This window comes from Colius striatus, chromosome 2 (assembly GCF_028858725.1).
Source record: "Colius striatus isolate bColStr4 chromosome 2, bColStr4.1.hap1, whole genome shotgun sequence".
In the NCBI taxonomy this organism is placed as follows: domain Eukaryota; kingdom Metazoa; phylum Chordata; class Aves; order Coliiformes; family Coliidae; genus Colius; species Colius striatus.
Window position 1 is genome coordinate 112,462,830 of NC_084760.1, and position 21,019 is coordinate 112,483,848.

The 21,019-nt window shown below is 43.5% G+C and overlaps 1 protein-coding gene across 2 annotated transcripts in view; it reads left to right on the plus strand.

Annotated features, from left to right (window-relative positions):
• Positions 1 to 19,615, plus strand: part of SLC1A4 (solute carrier family 1 member 4) — a 35,571-nt gene extending 15,956 nt beyond the window's left edge. For both annotated transcript variants that reach the window (XM_061989191.1, XM_061989192.1), the window contains exons 4-8: positions 1,657 to 1,823; positions 4,815 to 5,048; positions 6,169 to 6,363; positions 8,317 to 8,451; positions 9,771 to 19,615. In XM_061989191.1, coding sequence (XP_061845175.1) covers positions 1,657 to 1,823; positions 4,815 to 5,048; positions 6,169 to 6,363; positions 8,317 to 8,451; positions 9,771 to 10,005 — 966 coding nt within the window. In that variant the 3' untranslated portion in view covers positions 10,006 to 19,615. The remainder of the gene's footprint in view (positions 1 to 1,656; positions 1,824 to 4,814; positions 5,049 to 6,168; positions 6,364 to 8,316; positions 8,452 to 9,770) is intronic.
• The last annotated feature ends 1,404 nt before the right edge of the window (positions 19,616 to 21,019 follow it).

A 21,019-nucleotide genomic window follows, 5' to 3' on the forward strand; every position in this document is an offset into this window, starting at 1 on the left:
CAGGTGGGTGTTCCTGGAAGGAAGGAGACTCCAAGGAAGGAGACTCCACAACCCCTGTGGGCAGCCTGTGCCAGGGCTCCATCACCCTCACAGTGAAATGGTTTTTTTTCTTATATTTAAGTGGACCTTCTTGTGTTCCAGCTTCATCCCATTACCCCTTGTCCTGTTGCTATCTACTATAGAAAAAAGGGATGTCCCAACCTCCTGACACCCCCCATTTAGATATTTGTAAATGTTAGTAAGATCTCCCCTCAGTCTTTTCTTCTCCAGACTGACTAAAACCAGCCAGAACCTTCATTATTTGCAAACACCTTTGTTAAGGGCAGTTTAGCCTTCATGCTTTTGTGTACAATTTATGTGTATCCCTTTCCCTGCAGCACTTTGTTCCCACCTGCCACTCAGAGACAGTCCAGTTCAGCAATGTACTCCCACCAAAAGTATAATCTCATGCAGGTTGGTTTTATCAGCTCTAGCAGATCATTATCCTGAGTTCTTTAGCTGATACTCATGTCACGTTTTTAGCTCAGAATATGTTTTTCTTTCTATGTTGAACTAGTGTCTACTTAAACTAGCCAGAAGGCCAAAAGTTGTACACAAACCTAATCTGGTTCAGAGGCCCTTCCAAATAAACCAGCAATTTGACATGTTGAGCTTGTACTGCCAAGTTGGGGGGAAGAAATAAAAACCAGTTTTTCAAAACAATTATATCTTTGTATAACCACAAGAACACTCATTCAATTTGTATGATAGTATATTGCCAAGAAAGCTGTAGCTGTCTTCAAGAAGCAAGTCATGAAGGACCAGCAGAGCAGAGTAGCTTTTGTCAATAGGTAGATCCCAGTTTTACCTTACTTTTGCCATGCAGCCACGTGATTTCAGAGTAGGGAAACAAGTACTTATGCTCTTGCTGTATCTCCCATAGTGGCTGTGGACAGATGAATGAGGAGGTTTCCACAGTTTGCTACCTTTCTCTGCCCCTCTCCTCACTTTCTGCTTTAGAACATTGGATTTTACTTGTGGTTTTCACCTTGGTATAAATATTGCACTAAAGCAAAGGAGCTGACAGTTTCTGAGAGTATATTCCCATCAGAGGTGTCAGAAAATAAGAGCATGTTTGGGGCCAGACTGCTGCAAGCCTCTTGTTGCTATGATTTGTTTAGGTGCTAAAATATCACAGTGATGACAGTGAATGATGCTTGGTGCAATAAGCAGAGCTAGGAAGTCAACATCACCACTATGTTATCATTTATACCTGTGGTCTCTTCCATACCCATTTTGCTTCATGTGGAAACGGGGAGGAAACTTTTCTTTTACCAGTATGTGTGTGATTGGTGTCTGTGTTGTTTCACATCTGCAGTGGAGCTTGTCCTGAGGAAACTGGGGAAGTTTCTTGTTCAACTCAATGGGAGCACGTGTGTCATATTGAAGGGCATGAAGGGAGGTAGTGGTGGGCCCTTTCCTTCTCCGATGAATCCCAGCCAGCTCATAACTAGGGAGGTCTGTATCTGGATTGCAGCCAGATCATGTTTGTTTCCCTTTGACAAAATAGGTTCCATTTACTGATTTCAGATTATCAGGCAGCAACAAAATCATGGAACCTTTTTGTTGGGTTTTGTGCTGATATCATATCTAACAAACCTTTTTTTGCCTGTACAGATCCCTGTTGGTACTGAAATTGAAGGAATGAATATCCTGGGACTGGTGCTGTTTGCTCTGGTTTTGGGAGTGGCACTGAAAAAGCTCGGCCAAGAAGGAGAAGATCTGATTCGCTTCTTTAATTCCTTCAATGAGGCAACTATGGTCTTGGTTACCTGGATTATGTGGTAAGTATGTGACTGGAGATACATCTGCAGTGCAATATTATGCTCAGTTCAGGAATCTCACTATTTACCCATCACTCCAGCTTTTTCCTGCAAGATCCCTCATCACAGCAAAAGTCAACGTCATGGTGTCACATGACGGAATCTTTTCTTCTTGTTTCTGCCCTGTAATTAAGACAGTCACACATACCTTAAGGTATCAGTCTGGAACACTTCAGAGAGTTGCTTAAAAATCCTGCCCAGGACTCCGTTTTGATAAATTAGTGGAAAGAAAGCTTTCTATTTCAAAGCAGCCTAAGCTCGTGTCAAGCTGCTGTCATGTGCCTAAAGGCAGTGGCCTTGAATGAATAAAGGAGATGTGAGCCAGTGAGGAAGATGGTCATGTGAAGGCCAGGGATGTTTGTGTCTGGAAACGCGGTGGCTAGCTGAAACCATACTTGTAGCTTCATGCCTTGATTTTTCTCTTGGTTAAGAGGCTACTTGTACTGGCCTGAAGGGTATCTGAGGAGATCAGAAGGTAATACACTCACTGGTATTGGTTTAAGAGAAACTCTCTTTGAGTGCCTGAATACAGAGCCCATCTATCCTCTTGCATCAAAGGGTGACGGAAAACCTACGTCCTGTTGTATATTAGGAATGAAATGTCCAGGGCTTAGCTCTCTGTCCTGAAGCAGCAGTGCTGGCTATTGTTTTGTCATTGTTATAAGCAGAGCCTGAGTTATATAATCGATCTTTAAATCTGTTATCTTCTAAGATCTCTTCATTTTCTTGGGTGAGGCAGGAATTAATGTTACTAGCAGAGCAATCAACTGTTTCTTGTTTGTGCTTGCTTCCCTAGATATGCTTCTCTTTTCCATTTCACATCCCTGAGAGTAGGTACTTCCTAAGGCTGATTGTTTATTTTTTCTCCTTCCTATTAATGAGCAAATCCACTATTTCACTCACTTCCCTGTTTATGAGGTGAATGTTGCTCTGACTAATCTCACAAACCTTTTGGCACCAAAAAACATCTGTGTGTTAGGAACTGGAGCACACTGAATGTTCTCACTAGGCAAGAAACCAGCATTGGAGGAGGCAAGCACTTTTAGAGAGTGGTTCAAGCCACCAAAGCTGGAGTAGGACCAGCTTCCTGACCAGATATTCTGTCAGTTAGAATGAATCTGGGCCTCAAAGCAGTATCATGGCTATTCTTGTGCAGCTGGATGGGTCTGGGCTGCTGCTGTTAAGCCAACAGTACTAATACATCATACCCCAAAATAAAAATAAGGACAGCTAGCTAAGAAATTATCAGTGAGACATTTCTCACTCCCTTTCTGAAGCTATTGGAAAAGCTATAAGCTTACCTTAGCAGAGGTATTTTTTCTCCCTTTGTTCTGTATTTTTCATTCCTATTATTTCCCCCCTTTAAGAAGTAGAGAGAATTTAACAAACTGATTTTACACAGGCAGATCTCTGTGTTAGCTTCTGTCATACAGGATTGAAAAAATCAGTCTCAAAGCAGCTTAAGTCGTTTACTCTTGAGTGTAAGTCCTTGGACACTGAATACTGGTAAGAGGCAGTTCTTGTATTCAGCTGATTACAGTGCTAACACCTCATGCCAATCAGTTGGTATATAATCCTTTACTTTGTGGATTATCAGGACCACAGCTGACTCTTAATGCTGCAGTGCACCATAGTCTTTATTTGTTCTCTTTCCTTCCTTAAGGCTTATGTATCCTGGTATTTATTAAAAATCTGACAAGCTGCATGGATTTCCCAAAAGGTACTTTAGAATGGCTGCAATCATACTACCAAGATGAGAGGCAGCTTGAACTCACATCTGGTCCCATTCAACAGCCACTATCTTGTTTAGCAGCATTTTGTTCTCAACTTTCAGTTCCTCTCCAGCCTTCCTCTTCAAGTGGAGGGATCCATTCTCAGCTCTGAACCCAGCATTCATGTTTGCAGAGCTTTTGTAGTCACATGTGTGCCCAGAGGTTTTGGAAAGCTGGGTGGTCTTTTAGTATTTCTTCATCTTAGAACAGAACTGAACTGGATGGAGCATGGACAGCATCAGCAGAGCTACTCAGAGACACAGACATCTCAGGTAGAGCTTTGGAGGAACTGACCTTGAGGGTGAAGTGATTCCTGCGGTAGCTGGTATGCTGTAGGTGCAAGGGCAATTCTGTCTTTTCAGGGCTGTGCCCAGCTGCACTACTGGGATCAGAGGTGTGGCTGTGACCTAGGAGTGGCCCTTCCCCAGGAGCAGCTCCAAGTGTTCCTGACAAAGGAAATGTGAAACAAGTGCTGATGTCTCATGACGTGGCATATTTCTAGACAGAAATATATGTGTACATGGCTATTGGCTTGAGGAAAGCTCTGCAAGCCTTATCATTTAACTTAGGCTCTTGTAGGCAAGAGGCAGAGATAATTGCTATCTTTGGCACGTTGCATTAGCTGACCTCTCTGATATGGGCATAGCTTTTTCTTTCCTACACTGAGTATGTTGGACCCAGTTATGTCTACCATGTTAAGGACCTAACTTCTGGCAGTCACCGCATGTGCGAGATCCTACTCTTCCACCCCTTTCTCTGCTCCAGTGACATACCACTGCTCTTTATTCCTTCCTACTATCTGCCATCCCTTCAGCAGTGACTTTGGCTTTAGGTCTTTGCCTGTCTTCCTCGTTGATGGACTAAAACTCCACACCGGTGTCTTGTCCTGAAAGCTTCTGCCAGCATTTCTGCTTCCTACTTGTCCTCCTTTCAACACTCTCCTACCTGTGTCTTTGAGGATCTAGGTGAACAGAGCTTTTTCATTTTGACTGCTTGCCCCCCACCAAGAGCATTAAAAAGGCCTTCCAAATTTGTTTAACCTGACTTTATAGTGAATAAGGAACAGCCCTTCAGTAAGAGCAGCATATTCTTTAGAAGAATGTTATCTCCAGGACACAAAATGACACGTGTTTCAAGCCTTTTTGTTTGCACTTAACACACACAATATTTCTTTACACAGGTATGTACCTATTGGTATTATGTTCCTTGTTGGGAGCAAGATTGTGGAAATGGAAGATATTGTGCTTCTGGTGACCAGTCTGGGAAAATACATCTTTGCCTCTATTCTGGGCCACTTCATCCACGGAGGGATCATTCTGCCGCTTATTTATTTTGCGACCACACGTCAAAATCCGTATCGCTTTCTCTTAGGGCTTATCACACCATTTGCCACAGCTTTTGCCACTTGCTCCAGGTGGGTTTCTATGCTTCTTTGGGGATTATTGCCTGGTTATGTTTGTCACTGTAAGCTGGTCATAACCCAACAACAAACTATGCTGAGTTTTAGGTGTGAATGTGGTTCCTGAGGTTGCAAAAAGAGACTTGGGAGCTTAGAGAGTCCCACTGCTGTCAGCAGCCTGCCACACGGTACATACTTATAATTAACTGATAATTAGCTGTTGAAAGCAATTCCTCAAATTACTGGGAATGTAGCATGATGCTGAGTTAGAAACTTTGGAAGGAAAAGCTAAAAGTATATGCCTTCAAAAGATCCTGCCAGCTGTCTTTACAGTTTTAAGTAAAGTGAGGGACTTTGTCCTGAGAACTTTAGTTCTCCAAGTTCAGAAGGGTCTGAAACAAGTTTAGACTGATTTTGCAGGAGCAAAGCAGACTTACTAGCTAGTGTAAAGAGACTTTACATGATTGATTTCAAAGATCTGCCCTGATCACCTTTTATTTGTCATAACCAAACTATCAAGCATGTCACTTACACTTTTTTCAAGGGGCAGATACCTGATCAAATATCATAACTATATAAAATCATTTCAGGTCGTCTCCAAAAGTAGATGTATGTCTGTCACCAGAGCTGAAGTACATGAAGTAGGGACAGGGTTTATAAATCAAACCCTGTGACTTATAATGCAAGGAATAAATCCAACAGTGGTGGGCTTTTTTTCCACTAGTTGTCTGTTCATCTATCTGAGAAGGTACTAGTAGAACATTAACAGAGGTTGCTGTTGCATCTGTTGTGTTTATATTGGCATCTGTTGGTGTGTTACTGTAGTTTGAGTTTTGATCATTCCACAGCTCTGTTAGGCTGCATACTGTGTTAAGTCATGACTTCTTGCTTCCAGGAAATTAGGGTCCTTATCAGCTATGTCTGGATGGAAGCAGATTATTAAATACTGCTGCTTAAGGCCAACAAGGAGGGTCCCTCATTGCTGTCGTGACAGAGAGGGACTACAAAATGGCACAGTTGCCTTGCCAGTCCTGTCTGCAGTGTATTAGAAACATGAAAGCCATGGGAGAGTGGCTGTCCATTCAGTGTAGCTTGATGCCTTGTGTTTGATTTTTTCTCTCTTTTCTATTTCTAGCTCGGCCACCCTCCCATCAATGATCAAGTGTATTGAGGAGAACAATGGAGTTGACAAGAGGATCAGTAGGTTTATCCTCCCTATCGGAGCGACTGTCAACATGGATGGAGCTGCTATTTTCCAGTGCATGGCAGCTGTGTTTATTGCTCAGCTGAACAATGTTGACCTCAACGCTGGGCAAATCTTCACTATTCTGTAAGTTGCTTGCTATTGCAACCACATCCTTCTGGCTCCAGACACACTCAAGCCTGTGGTCTCTCTGTTAATAGCTAGCAGTTTGCATTCCACAACTCTGACCTAAAGCTTGCAAACTCCTATGAAACATAATTATGGGGTGATTAAAGGATGGAGTCTTTCAAGCTTTATAAGATTTGCCAAAATCTCGGTTTAATAAAAGGTGGAACCTGGGAGGGGTAATTAAATTCTGAAACAGACTTTTAGCTGTTTAAAGCTGTTTCTCACACAAAATTCCTCTCCTTCCTTAAGCAGCTCACTCCCTTACCCTTCACTCACCCTTAAGCTGGGTAATTGAGGCATGCTACTCTACACAGAAAGCTACCCCTGATTCCCCCTCTGAATGTCCTAGAAAATCCTCCAGCCAGCTCCTCAGTTCCTTATGTATCAATTTCATACTAAAGGCTCTGCTCCTGCTTACCTTTACCCTTCCTACTATTACATTGCTTGCTTCCCAGGTCAAATCCATTATTGTTCCTCTCCTGACTGCTTTGCTCCATTCTCTCCTCCACCACCCGAGTCCTGCCTCCTTCTCTCCCATAACATTCCTGGAATATCCTCCCTTGTCCCATATCCCATGAAGTGTCTTGATTTCCTTCTTCAAAACCTTTAAAGTGAGGATCTGAGAAGGAGTTCTAGCCCCTCACTGTTCTGAGAATCCACAGCTGTATCCACCAGAGGCCTTCTAGGGATGGTTCCTGGCACTTTTTTGCCCTCACTGGCCAGGTTTTATTTCCTTCCTTATTGCATTTCACAGTATGTTGTTTATTTACTTAAGGCAGGGCTGGGGCATTGTTTTGTTTGTGGATGGTCAAATTAGCCTTTCAGGTCCTTTTAGTGAATCAGGTGTTAACCCAGGCTTGAGGCTGATGCAGTGATAGCCCAAGGAAAAACTCAATTGTACACATTGGTGCACAAACAGGTGAGTGTCTATAGTACATGCACTGTGGGTTTCCAGCTCCTGATTTAAGGTCTGTGTTTGAATGCAAACCAGAGAAAGGACAGTACCCTTGCATGGCCTGTACTCTGTGCTTGTGAGGCTGCACCTCTAGTACTGTGTTCAATTTTTGGACTCCTCACTACAAGAAAGACATTGAGGTGCTTCAGTCTGTCCAGAGATGGGCAATGAAGCTGTTGAAGGGTCTGGAGCACAAGTCTGGCGAGGAGTGTCTGAGGGGACTAAGGGTGTTTAACCTGGAGAAGAGGAGGCTGAAGGGAGACACAATCACTCTCTGCAACCTAACAGGAGGTTATAGCGAGGTGGAGGTCAGTCTCTTCTCCCATGTGATGAGTAATAAGATAAGAAGAAACAGCCTCATATTGTGCCAGGGAGATTCAGATGGGAGACGAGGAAGAATGTTTTCACTGAGAGAGTTGTTAGACACTGGAACAGGCTGCCTGGGGAGGAGGTAGAGATCCCATCCCTGGAGATATTGAAAAGCCATGTAGCTGAGGTGTTGAGGGTCATGGTTTATTGGTGGGCTTGACAGTGTGAGGTGAGTGGTTGGACTCTGATCTTAGAGGTCTTTTCCAACTGAAATGGTTCTATGATTCTATGGCAGGGTTTACCTTTCTACATTTGGGGCCAGGATGTGTGATGTACTCAGCACATTTGAACTGGCACATGACTTGGATATATTAGTAAAGCAACAGGGTATAGTTGTGTTGGTTGTGGGTTTTCTTTCTGAAAAGGCAATCATGGTGTTAAGCACAGAGCCATGGGCTTGGTAGCTGAGCAGCTGTGTTCTGTACTCATTACTTTGCATCAGCAGACAGGAAGGAGTTTGCCTGAGAAGCAAATGCTCTGCGTGTCCCATGCTGTAGAGCTTGTTTACAATTCTCATAGCAGAGACATGTGTAAGTATAGGAGTGCTGCAGAGCTGCTGCTAACCAGGTGGGCACATCAATTGGCAGGGTGACGGCTACTGCATCGAGCGTGGGCGCAGCCGGGGTGCCGGCCGGAGGAGTCCTCACCATTGCCATCATCCTGGAGGCCATCGGACTGCCCACCAACGACCTCTCCTTGATATTAGCCGTGGACTGGATTGTGTAAGTTGGCCATGAGGATCTGCTGTTGCATGACACGTGGTACATTCAGCTGGAAACTGTGTTCAGTTCCGGGCCCCTCACTAGAATAAAGACACTGAGGTGCTGGAGTATGTCCTGAGATGGGCAACGAAGCTGGTGAAGGGTCTGGAGCACAAGTCTGATGGGGAGCAGCTGAGGGAACTGGGGGTGTTTAGCCCTGAGAAGAGGAGGGTGAGGGGAGACACGATCACTGTACAACTCCCTGAAAGAAGGTTGTAGTGATGTGGGGGTCAATATCTTCCTACCAGTAATGAGTGACAGGACAAGAAGAAATGGCCTCAAGTTGCACCAGGGAAGGTTTAGATTGGAGATGAGGAAGAACTTTTTCACTGAGGGTTTGCAGTCACTATCCCAGACTGCCCAGGGAGATGATGGAGTCCCTATCTCTTTAAAAGACACGTAGACACTAGGGACCATGATTTAGTGGTGGGCTTGGCAGTGTGAGGTTAATGGTTGGACTCCATGACCTTAATGATCTTTCCCAACCAAAATGATTCTATGATTCCATGAATCATGGTCAGAGTGGTCAAAAGGAGGGCGATATAAAATAAAACCCTATAAGATACAGGTGCCCACAGGACAGGTAACAACAGGTAATGGAAAAGGTGGTCTCTTCTCAGTTAAAGCAGTTAGTGCTTTAAAATCCCTCCTCTGCTTGTTTTCTCAGCCTTTATTGAAACATATTTCTTCCTGGTTTCAATTCCCTTTAGAAGGATTTTTTAAAGTTTGTTCAAGAAGATGTTAATGTTGTTGGAAATTAGATGGACAGTAGGAGGGAAGGAAAAAAAGGAAACTGAGTCTGAATAGTGGTGGAAAGCTTTCCTGGTCACACATGAAGCAGTCGCCATCAGAAGCTGTTGTTAGCTATAGTTCAAGACTGGTCAAAACACCAACACAAGGTGTCATGGAGAGATGCTGTCCATTGGCAGGTCAGAGGCACAGAAGGTCTGTGGCACTCATCACAGCTAGAACATGCTGCTAGGAGTCACAGGTTTACTATACACTATTACCACCTTTCCTTTCCATCTTTTGGGAACCCATTCAGAGCCCTGAACCAGCTGATAGCAGCGGATGGGCTGGCCTTAAACCAGCTCTGGTCCATGTTTTTAGGTCTGAAATGGTGATGATAGTTCTGTGGAGAATGCCAATGGCAACATCTCCCTTGTCTAGTTCTACTGATTTTAGAGCATCACCAGGGGTGAATCAGCTCTGCTGATTGTCTAGTAACTCTCTTAAGCTAAAAGTCTGCTGCTTTGTTTTTTCTTTCTGATCTTAACCAGGGACAGAACCACCACAGTTGTGAATGTGGAAGGGGATGCCCTCGGAGCAGGCATCCTTAACTACCTGAATGAAAAAGAGAAGAAAAAGAGAGAGCACGAGCTAAAGGAAGTCTGCGTAGAAGCAGTTGCCAACAGCAAATGTGAAGGGGAAACAACACCTTTGGTAACCCACAAAAACCAAGTCTCCAACACAAGCAGTACAGCAGATCCTGAATCCAAGGAATCAGTATTGTGAACTAGAGGCCCTTCATTGACACACGTCCCAGAAGTGGACCAGGGACTTGTTAACACACCTAAACATTTGCAGTGCTCACAAGGGCTGGATAGCTCTTGAAATTTTTCAGTTCCAGTCTATTTTGAAATACTGGAAGGGGAGGGAGGTGGAGTGGGGTGGGATGGGATGGGATGGAATGGAATGGAAGAGAAGGGGTGTTGAGAAAAAAAAAACTGCTTTATAATAGTATTTTGATAATTCATACATATACATGTATATGTGTTGTATGAGCACACATATATACATGTATGTGAAAAGTGTCACTGATTTAACAAGACTTCTGTTAGTAAAGGCTCATATGGGTTGGAGATGGGGAAGCAGACAAACCCCACTCATGCTTATTGTAGGGAAAAAATTAGAAAGCTTATTGTGCTGCTGTTCAAATGGAGGTGCAGTCTAGAAACTCCAGAGTGGGTGAAAATGTTGCTTAAATTTAGTCTCTGGCCTGGAAACACTTACTGACCGTTACAGATATGATATAAAGCAACATGTTTCTCCCACTGCAATTCCTCTCCTGCTCTCCAGTCCCTTAAAAATGTCAAATATATCCTAAAACCTAGCTTTTCCTTTTTATTTTTGTTTATTGTTTCATATCTGAATTAATAGCTTATAGATGTCCAACCCACTTTCCATTTCCCCATTGCACTGCAGCTCATAGCAGCTTCCCTGCCTTTTGGTGAGTAGCCCCAAACTTGGGGACCAAAATAGGAAATCTTCATGCAGATCAGGGACTGGCTTTCTCCTTTCCTCTAACCAAGCTGTTATGAAAAAAATCCAGAGGAAACACAAACTTTGTTAAAGTAATCTCTCTGGGGCTGAAAAAAATGCAGAGTCTGTTCCAGTATAAATATGTCTGAAAGAGCCTTGCCTGTGACAACAGCGAGAAATCAAGAAGTCAGTTCCCTTCATGAGAACATGCATGCTCCTTTGCTGGCACGCCATGTCCTGCTCATGTTTGCTTAATGGATCAGGCCAAACAAGTGAAGTCACAGCCCTCTTCCAGTAAAATTGACCAGGGGAGGAAAAAATCCGAATGTGCATTTTGTGGGAACTGACGACAGGCAAGTCTGAGTGTTGGCTTGAAAGGAGAGAAGGTGAGTGTGTAACTCTGTGTAGTTCAGTGATCTCTATGTGTTGGGACAGCTGTATACCTGTTCCTGCTAGGAGTTTGGTCCTGCTCTAAATGTCTCGCTGGCAGCAGCTTACATTTAGTAATTGTGGGTGGTGCTAGGCCAGGGTAGTGCTTAGTGGCAGATGGTAACCTTTGCTTGAGGCTGAACCAAATGCTTCTGGATTCCAACTCCACCTTTTTTTTCTTTTCCTTTAAAACATTCTTCCTGGATTTACACCCCAAACCTGAACAAAGTCTGGCAAACTTATTGCAAACATCCTGTTGATTTATCTTGGCTTTTTGGACAGCACATAGTTACAAAATTATGGGTGTGCCTATGCCAAGAGTTGCCTGGACTTATGACGTTTTCCCTTGGCTACGTTAGCAAGATGATTGCATATGGTCAGTCTCAGCAAATATATATGTACACTTAGCTTTGATATTAAGTAATGCTAAGTCTCCCTTTTTTCTTTCTCCTCTTTTGCTTCAGAGGAAGCTATCTTGGAAAGACAATTGCTGGTGTTTATGTTCATGGCACTAGGAAGAGGCAGCTCCAATTTCATAGCAGCAGCAGCACCCTTTATTTGCAGAGCATCTTTCCTCGTTAAAGGGACACAATGAATTTTGTTTGTGTGTGAAAAGACGCTCAGAGATGTGAGGTGAGATGTGGCTACTTCTAAGGGAAAACACAGTGAGTGCGTCATTACTGGCTGTTTAATCGTGTGCAGCAGGGCTATGCAAACAATCCAAGGGGGAAAGGATTAGTCAGCCCACTGAGGAACTGCAGGTGGAGTTTCTTTTTAACCAGTTTATTTATAACCAGCATCCACAAAATGTGGTCATTCTTTGGCTTATCTTCAAAATGGAAGGAGGCAAGCACAATTCTCTAAGGACAACCTTTGCCTAGTATTTATTATTTCATTTTTAGCAGATCAAGACCCACTGCAATGCTGCATTTCCTCCTATTAGAATCATCCCAACTCCTTTCAACTCAGGAAACCAGAAGCGCACTTTGTAGCTGACAACACAAGTCAACAAATAAGAGGTGTTTTGAAAGATGTGGGAGGTTTGGGAAAGTGGTTCTCAACAAAACCTTTTTTCTTTTTATAAACAATTCTTAAGTATTTATTTGAAAATACACGAGATCCCCAAAGCCTTTGATTTTAAAGCAGTGTATGAGTGTCTCAAGGCAACTGAAATTCATGACTGTTCCCTGTGGGCTGGGTTCTGTAGTTGCACTTTATCCCCCATCAGGTATTTAGCTCCCCTGATGCCCTCTCTCACCACGACAGATGCAGTTGGGATCAGGACATGAGAGCAGGCAGCACTCAAATGGCAATTCCCATGAAACATCACAGCAGTTGTGGACTAGAACATTTCTCAATTTTTATGGTTTTTCACCCCAAAGCTATTGCCCACAGGTAAAAGTACTCACCTGGACAAGTCCAAAGGCTAGGCTTCCTCACAGACAGCATCTTACCATTGTTATGTTGATCTTTCTTCCCCATGGTGCTGCAGTTTAATTGTGCCCTGTCTTTGTACCTGCATGCCATAGGCTGAGGGGTGTTCTTGCTGACAGTAGAACATAGGAAGTGGTAAATTAAAGCAAATACCTCAAAGTCTCCTTAGTATTTTCCAGTAGCAATACAGAAGCTCAGTATCTGCTGAAGAATGCCTCTCCCAGTCCCCACAAGTGGCAAAACCATCTGAAAATGGTATTGTGTGAGCAATGGCTTTATGTGTGATCACAAAATGGTTTAGGTTGGACCTTTAAGATCATCTGGTTCCAGCTCCCTGCCATGGGCAGGGACAGCTTCCACCAGACCAGGTTGGTCAAAGCCCCATCCAGCCCGGCCTTGGACACTCCACAGCCTCTCTGGGCAACCTGTGCCAGCACCTCATCACCCTCATGGGGAAGAAAAGGAGGTCAAACCATTCTCATAGCAGGATACCTAACACTCCTTCTCCTGGAAACAGGTGCCATAGGATTTATATGAACTGTGAGCATTCAAGTCTTAACCTACCAGAAATCTTTAATCTTACAGAACCCCTACTCTAGATTTACAAAGGTGCCAATTTTTCTGTTGTTGATGCACAGGAAGAGGAATCCCAGTTTTTTCCATGGAAGCCCAAACACTGGGTAACTACTGCTTCTTAGAACATCTTGCTCTTTTCCGTATCATCTGTGTCAGAAATTACATTTCTTGGTTTTCTGTGTTGTTCCCATTCCTCCTGATAGCCATGTGGCATCTCCCAGGGCTCTCCACCTGCCTTCAAGTCTTTTTTCTTAAAGTACAAATGTAAAAGATCCAATACTACACTTTCCCAGACTGTAAAAAAGTTGGCACACTCCAACTACTACCTGTGTAACAACGTGAATCCTGATGGAAAGCCTGGTGAGACAGAAGGCTTGCCATTTGCTTCAAGTGGTCAGGTTCTTCAGGTAAGGCCACTAGGAGGAAAATGAAAAGGCTGTTGAAGGATATCCTTTCTAGATACAACCTCTCTCCAGGAGGCTGTGGGCTGGGAATGTTCTTGGCAGCAGGGCAGCTGCAACCTCCAGAACCTGCTCTGTTCTCAGCCAGGCACACCACGGATCTGGTGCCCATGTACTGAACTCCAGTATCTCTTCACTGGATGGACAAACATTGATGTTCTTCCCAGGGAACTGTAAACTGGAAAACTTTAGTCAGTTGCCTTTTCTTTTAAGAGGAAATAAATTCTAGAAAATACTATTATTTTTCTTTTTGGTTTTAATCATTCTTTTTGGAAGGTACAAAGTCTCTCCTTAGGAAACCAGGCTGCAAACAAATGGCTCATGTCCCACCCTCTAGTACCACAGTTGCTTTTTGGGAGGAAGATATGGGAATACAGAAGAGTTTGTAAGCCTTTGGCGTGTGCAATCCCAGATTGCCTCCAATACCTTTTATTCTTCCACTTTTCTTTTTTCAGTGAAGTTTCTTTGACTGTTTTGGACCATGTTTTATTTCTTCTGGCCCAGGATTGGCTTTCCACTCCACACTTTATCCATCACTGCCTGATCTCACCCCAGTTCCCAGAATGCCTTACACTGTTTTATATATGTGTGGCTCAGGTATAAATGGGAGAGTGCACAAAGTTTTGAGGGCTCCAGCTGGTCCTTGGGAAAGTAGTTTGCATTCTGCCTCACTCCTGTCCTTAACTCAGAGGTTTGTGAGACAATAGTTTAAAGAGTTGCTCTGAGAGCGCGGAGCACTATCTGTCTCTCATCCTGAGAAAGGTGCTTGTTCTGTGTCGTGAGATCTGGCTGGGGGTGCCTGGAAAGCTGTAGTCAGTGATGGAGGAGCTGTAGTCAGTGATGGAGGATGCCAGCACTTGGCTGCTATTAAGATATTTTCAGTAAAGACCCATTATTCCCAGGAACTCAGCTGAGTCTCGGCTGGTATGTTGGTAATTGCACTACATGATTCAGTAATTGCAAAGGATTTAAAACCCTTCTGGAGATGTATCTTGCAATCAGGATGGCTTTTGTGTTGAGAACAGATGAGGGCCAAGTCCTTGGGACATAACAGAAATATGGAGACAGCCAAAGTACCAAATCAGCTGGTGAAACAACCTCTGCTTTGTCTTTTCTGGGCAGCCCTGTTGCTGCCTGAAGAGGTGATGCCCCGAGCCAGAGGTGGCAAAGGGTTTTAGGGACAGTTGAAGGAGCAGAAAGGCTTCACATGTGCTTGCTCTGTTTCTGTGCTCTTCCCCGAGCAATTGCTGTGGCCAGTACCAAAGATGAACATGAGCCAGTGTCACCATTCTTCTTAGACTCATTTTTCCATGCTTCCTTCATCTTGTACAACAGGAATAATGAAAACTGAGATGCTTAGGTTCAAGTACATTAACAGCAAAGATGAACAAAGACGAACATGAGCCAGTGTCACCATTCTTCTTAGACTCATTCTTCCATGCTTCCTTCATCTTGTACAACAGGAATAATGAAAACTGAGGTGTTCAGGCGGTTCCTCCTTCAGTCAAGTCAAAGGCCCATGTATCTGTGACTAACCACTCTGCCATATGTCATAGGTCATGTCCTTGAGAGTTTGCAAAAGGTACAACCCCCCCACCTCTTTCTGCAAAGATTTGCAGTATTGGCCAACAAGCCAGGCTGAATTTGTCACTCTGGTCCTCTGCTAGCACAGCACATTTCTGCAGCCACTGGAAAGCATCCTCTGATGAGAATCATCCTTTTTAATCCTGACCCTCCCCCAGGCAAGGAGCAACGGGCCTCAGGTAGGAAGTCAAAGGACCAAAAGACAAACTCTCACCAAAGGAAAAATATCACATCTCCATTGATTTTAACTGGACCATGGCAATTTGTAATCACAGAGCTGGCTATAATGGCTAATCCTGTGACTGATGATCAGCTCAGATTAGGCAGGTCACATAAATCCTCTGTCAGTGATTCCTCTTCTGTAAAGTAAGTTTACAGGTACATGCCTGTCTCTCACAGGCAATAGTGTGGAGGACAGTGAGTCTCAGTGTTTGGAAAGTGCTCAGGACACTGCTAAATCTCAAATAATGAACTTTTCCAAAGTCATCAAATAATCAAAGGAATCAAATAATTCAAGTGTGCATCACGAAGTCAGAGTTGCATTGTGCTGGTGTATGAATGATTCTGTGATGGAAATGAAATCCAGTGTATACATTTGCTGGGCTAACTCAGGGCGAGCTGGTTTCAGTGTGAGTTGCTTTTCAGAAAGTGGCTGTGATTTAGTCAGCGGGTCATGGTGCCCTGTTATATCAGCCTCCTTCCACCTCCACCTGGCATGCCATGAAAGCTTAGGTTCAGGCATATTAACAGCAGCCCTGACTGTGAATTCAACATCTAAAGCAAGAGTTTTGACAGCTTAGTTTCTGTCTGGTTTCAATGGAAGAAAGTTTTCCAACTAGAAGAATAAGTTGTCTTGTTGGCACTGTGGGTGAACAAGGAGGAGAAAAAGAAGGAAAAGCTGGAAGGTTGCAGGGCAGCTTCAGTGAAGACAAGGTAAGCAAGTGGATAAAGAAGCTAAGACCTGAAGGAAGCATCTTTTCCTTCACATTTTGATACAGATAGCATCAAAAAGACTGCAGGCATTTGTCCAGCGTGTAGCCACTGTCTGGCCAGGATTTGCAGGGAGAGGCAGAAGCCCAGTGCTGATGTTTCCAAAGCACATCATCACTGATCAACAGCGAAGCATGCAGCGTGCCAGCATAGGGCTCTGATAAGCTGCTCCTGGCTGCTAGCCATGACCACGAAGAAATAATGGTACAGTTCTGGATCAGGGACTGACCTACATTCCTCCTTGCAAGATCGCTAGGACAAATGCTCCTCAGATAAATGCATGGTAGCCATTATTCTCTGCGGACAAAGGAGACTTTGTTATCTATGGGAGAATGTTGGTGAAAGCCGTGTTCACTTGTTGCTTCAGTTTTGGGGAGGAGAGAAAAGGGGATGAAAAATGATCTGAAACTTCCAGGCACTGGGCAACACGTTGAGACAGTCACCACTATTTTAAGTCCAACAAGAAGTGATCAGGAGCCTTATTTGACTCCTGTAACTCTCCATCTTCACATCAGAGCACCGGCTCTGGAAGCTAATGCTAACACAGTATTCATTCTGCATATGGGATATTTACAGCCATTGGTGACCATCAGGCACCATTTCACAGCTGCAGAAGTGAGTGCATGCAGAAACATGAAAGAACACTTTCTTGAGTCATGCAAAGAGTTACCAGGCAGGCTGGGAGCAGATGTTGGATCCTGAAGCCAAGTTCATTTTTAGCTAACAGCTACCACCTCCCTAAAAAAAATGTAGCATCTAGGAGTTGAAGTGTATTTAAGTATTGATATCATAGTAGCAATAGCATGTTAGTACAGAATAATCACTTGACTTTCAGAGAGATGGAAGGGGAGAAGTTTAGACATAGGAGAGTTATCTTCCCTCTAAGATGGATTTTTCAATAGGAAGCAAAATCTCATTCAAGAGTTCACAACATGATTGCTTATGAAATTCTCAGTGTCAGCAGATTTATCATCCTCAACAGTGACAAAACCTCATTTGGGTTTAACCACTGATCTTGGTGCTAGCAGGAAATGAGGCCTGTGGACATTTCAGCAGGCCAACTTGAAGTCCTGCTCCAGAAACATTAATACTTGTCTTTCCCAAGGCCACAGAGGCTGTTTGGAAGGCAAGCAGGCCTACCCACAGGAACCAGTGTGAGAAAATGAATTTTGAGCCAACCCTGTTGTAATGCAAAGTTAACAGTGTGGTTTTTAAGCCCCAGAGACCCAAGAAATTTACTATTAGATGTTCCTCAGGATAGCTTTCTCTTGCTCCTGATAACAACACTGAGGAAGTAATCCCCTGCATTTGCAAGCCTGTGTTTAGTAACTGAAGCTAAACTGCCTGTGTTCTGTTGATGCAACTTAATTGCAGTTAAACATTGCAGAAGGAAATTGCCAAGGGAAATCTCTGAAGGAAACTGTTTACACATCTCTGAATCCCCCTGGATTACATTCCCACAGAAAGAATTGTGCTTAACCATAAAAAAAAATTACTCTAAATATTAACTGGTTTGGATTGGAGCTTTTTAAGAACCAGAAGGAACGTCACAAAACAGATGGGCCAGGGCCTTTGCTGGTGTGCATAACTGTAATTTCCTGAGCTTTTAGTGGCCTGTGGACTTCTGATGGAGACCATACCTCCTTAGCAGCATAGGAGTTTGGTCAAGTCCTTTTGAAATGATTACGTTCAGTAGTGCAGCAGTAACGAAGCATGTTAAAAACTTGTTGGCTATAACTAGAGGCGTTTTACATGCTCACAGTGGTGTTGTGCCACGGTGCCTCCCACAAGGAAAATGTGGATTCTAGATGGTCAGTGTTGATGCTGAAACTTCCTGATTTCTTGGTTGTTTTTCCTTCTTTGTATCCCTCTTGTAGAGTCTGCTGTGGCCCTTGGAGTCTGCCCAGACCCCAGCAGGACCAGGTTCCTAGAGTAGGTAGATTAAACTTAAAGATAGTCTAGTCCCATGTGAGGACATAGACTGTCTCACATCCTATTATTGAGGGGACAAAGATGTATCTTCAGCTTTGGAAGAAGAGCTGAGCTGAAGAAAACTCTACTTCATTAAGTCAATTAATTAATGACATTTTACACTTAATAGGACAATAATTGCAGCCAAGCAAGCCCAGCCCTGACTGCCTCCCTGCACTGACACAAAAGAGATGCTCTGTCGACATTACTTCCCTAAAAACCAGTGTGGAGGTAATGTGCTCACCATCCCTAAATATTCCACTTCTTTAAGAACAGAGCCTTATTTAGACTTTCTCTGTTACTATCCTGGCTACATTTCTGTAAGGTTCTCCATGAAGCACATGCTGTACAGGATGGTGACCACGCATTGCACTACCAACAGCTGAGTGTAGCTCTGCTGATGGGAGATGAGCCTCTTCTCAACTGCTTCTTGGTTATAGCAAACTCAGACTGATTTACTCATGCCTTGTGAGGGTGAAGGTTTTGATGAGATTTTGAAGAATCCCTCTAGATTCAGGGACAGCAAGGCCACCCCCTAAGACACGAGGAGTCTCCTGCAGCAGAGGTATCCAATCTGCCTTACTATCCTTAAAGGTGCCTTGTCCTGGTTTGCTTCAGGATAAATTCCAAGTCGCTGTTTGGCTTTTGAATATAACTATGCACCAAAGGTGAGAGACTCCATTATCTCCCCCTGAAGACAGGAGGGAGAAGGTGTGGGACAGGGAAAATGAGTTTCTTTTCTTTATCTTCTAAGCTGTCTGTCAGCAATCCTGCCTCTGATGTGTGTACACGTGTGTGTGCTTTTATTTCTACAGGAACATAAATTGCTGTAATTAGGATGGAGGATTTCTTGATTTTTATATGCTAAACCATTTGCTTAATTTAATAAAGTGACAGATGAACTCTGAAATTCACTGCTATCTGCTCCAGTACAATCCAGTATCGCTGGTACAAAGGTATCTGCCTTCACATTAAACGTAATGCTTAAGAGTAACCACTCCATTGAGTAAGTACTTGTGCCATGTGGGTGTGCTGATCCTCCTGGACATCTGTAACTGTTCCTCTTTTAAAGCTATGGCTTTGATCCATGTGGCTCTATCAGCCTTTTTATTATCTACCAAGAACAAATCTATGTGCACATATGCAAAAACCCAGACCATGTTGCTGTGTCTGAAAGTGTGTGACTCTGGAGTAGGTATTAGAGATGTTTATGGCATAGTGTACCCTTCAGTGTAAGAACTCTCCATGCCTGCCCACGATGAAAACACATCTGTGGCTCAGGTTGAGACGGTTTGTTGTATTAGGAGGGGGACACAATAGGATGCTCTCTCTCTTTTTCCCTTCTCTTATGGAAATGTATATTTGTTCTCTTTGTGTGTAGCTTCTCAATCTGAAATAAAAATCACCCCCAAGTAGAATTCACGTTTCCCTCTTTATTTGAAGAAGGCCTTGCCTTTTAGCTGGATCAGCGCTGCACAGGCAGCTGGGCAGGTTGCTGAACCAGACTTTGTCACCCAACCAATCTCTGTAGCTCCTTTGGAAACGCCCCCAAAAGAGGATTGTGTCACTTGGTATTCGGGCCCCCCTTCCCAGACTCTGCTTACACACCAGTGTCACTGATTATTGGGGTACCACTCCATTGAACCCCTTCCCCATGGACCCAGCACAAGGTAGCATTTCTCCAAGCCCTCTGCACAGGTACTCAGCTCTAAAGGGGCTTTGGGAGAGCCCAGATCAGTAGGTATTTTTTGTTGATATATTTATTTATTGATTCTACTCCACTATTTATTGTGCCATAGTGGACTAGAAGGGCTGACAGACTGACCTGCTGCCTGTTCTGCCAAGTAATTTTGCACACACATAGATGGTCTGAGGAGTGTGCTGGTTCCAGAACAGAGGGCTTGGGTTTGCTATCCAGTGGTTTTGATACAGCTTTTCCATTAAAAGCTCATTAAAAGCTCATACATCCCTCTAGGGTAGAATTTATCCTGAGAAGCACAATGCTGAACATCACAAATCCTGCAAAAAATCTACTCTGTAATTGTAGTTTCAAGCATTACATTCTGGACCCAGAACTAGTAAACAAGGGTGCAAAATTTGCAAGAATTGCAAGGTGCAGAGAAAGAAGGATAATCTGAAGGACTTCCTCATGTATGACTTACAAATTGTTACCAGCATTGTGTCTTGGTATATGAATTTTACACAACCATTGTGTGGTGGTTTCCAAAAATCCTATCTGATCCCATGATTGTCTTTGTCTTCTCACTTCCTAGCTGAAACCGTGAGGAGATACCCAGAGCAACGCTAGACCAGCAAGGTACAGAGATGTACTCTTGAACCTCAGCCTGTAACCATTCAAATGTCAGCTTTGGATTCAGAGGTGGCTGCTGCCTAAAATAAGCAGGCTTTCTGAAATCTTCTGAGGTAAGTGGTGGTTGTAGTGTCTTGCCATTTGAAACACAAGAAGCTTTATGAGACCTGTGGAAAAAAACCCAAACAAACACGGAATGCTTGTGTGTCTTTAATGAGAACTGAGTCAAGCCTTTGACTGAGTCCCAGATGACTCAAGACAGACATCATTAAAGCTTGCTAGGCATTATTACAGACAAATAGATAAAGTTTCTTGTGATATTTCAACAAACAGTTGAAAACTGGAAGAAGTTCTGATTGAAGTTCAATGACTTTATTCTGTTTTTCTACTACTAATCTGGCCACATGCTTTCCAATTTCTCTATAACTTCACCTTTTTTTTTGTGGGGGAAAATGCTCCTCACTTCTAAAAAGCTCTAGGCGGGTGACACATTTGTCTAGTTCACATGAAG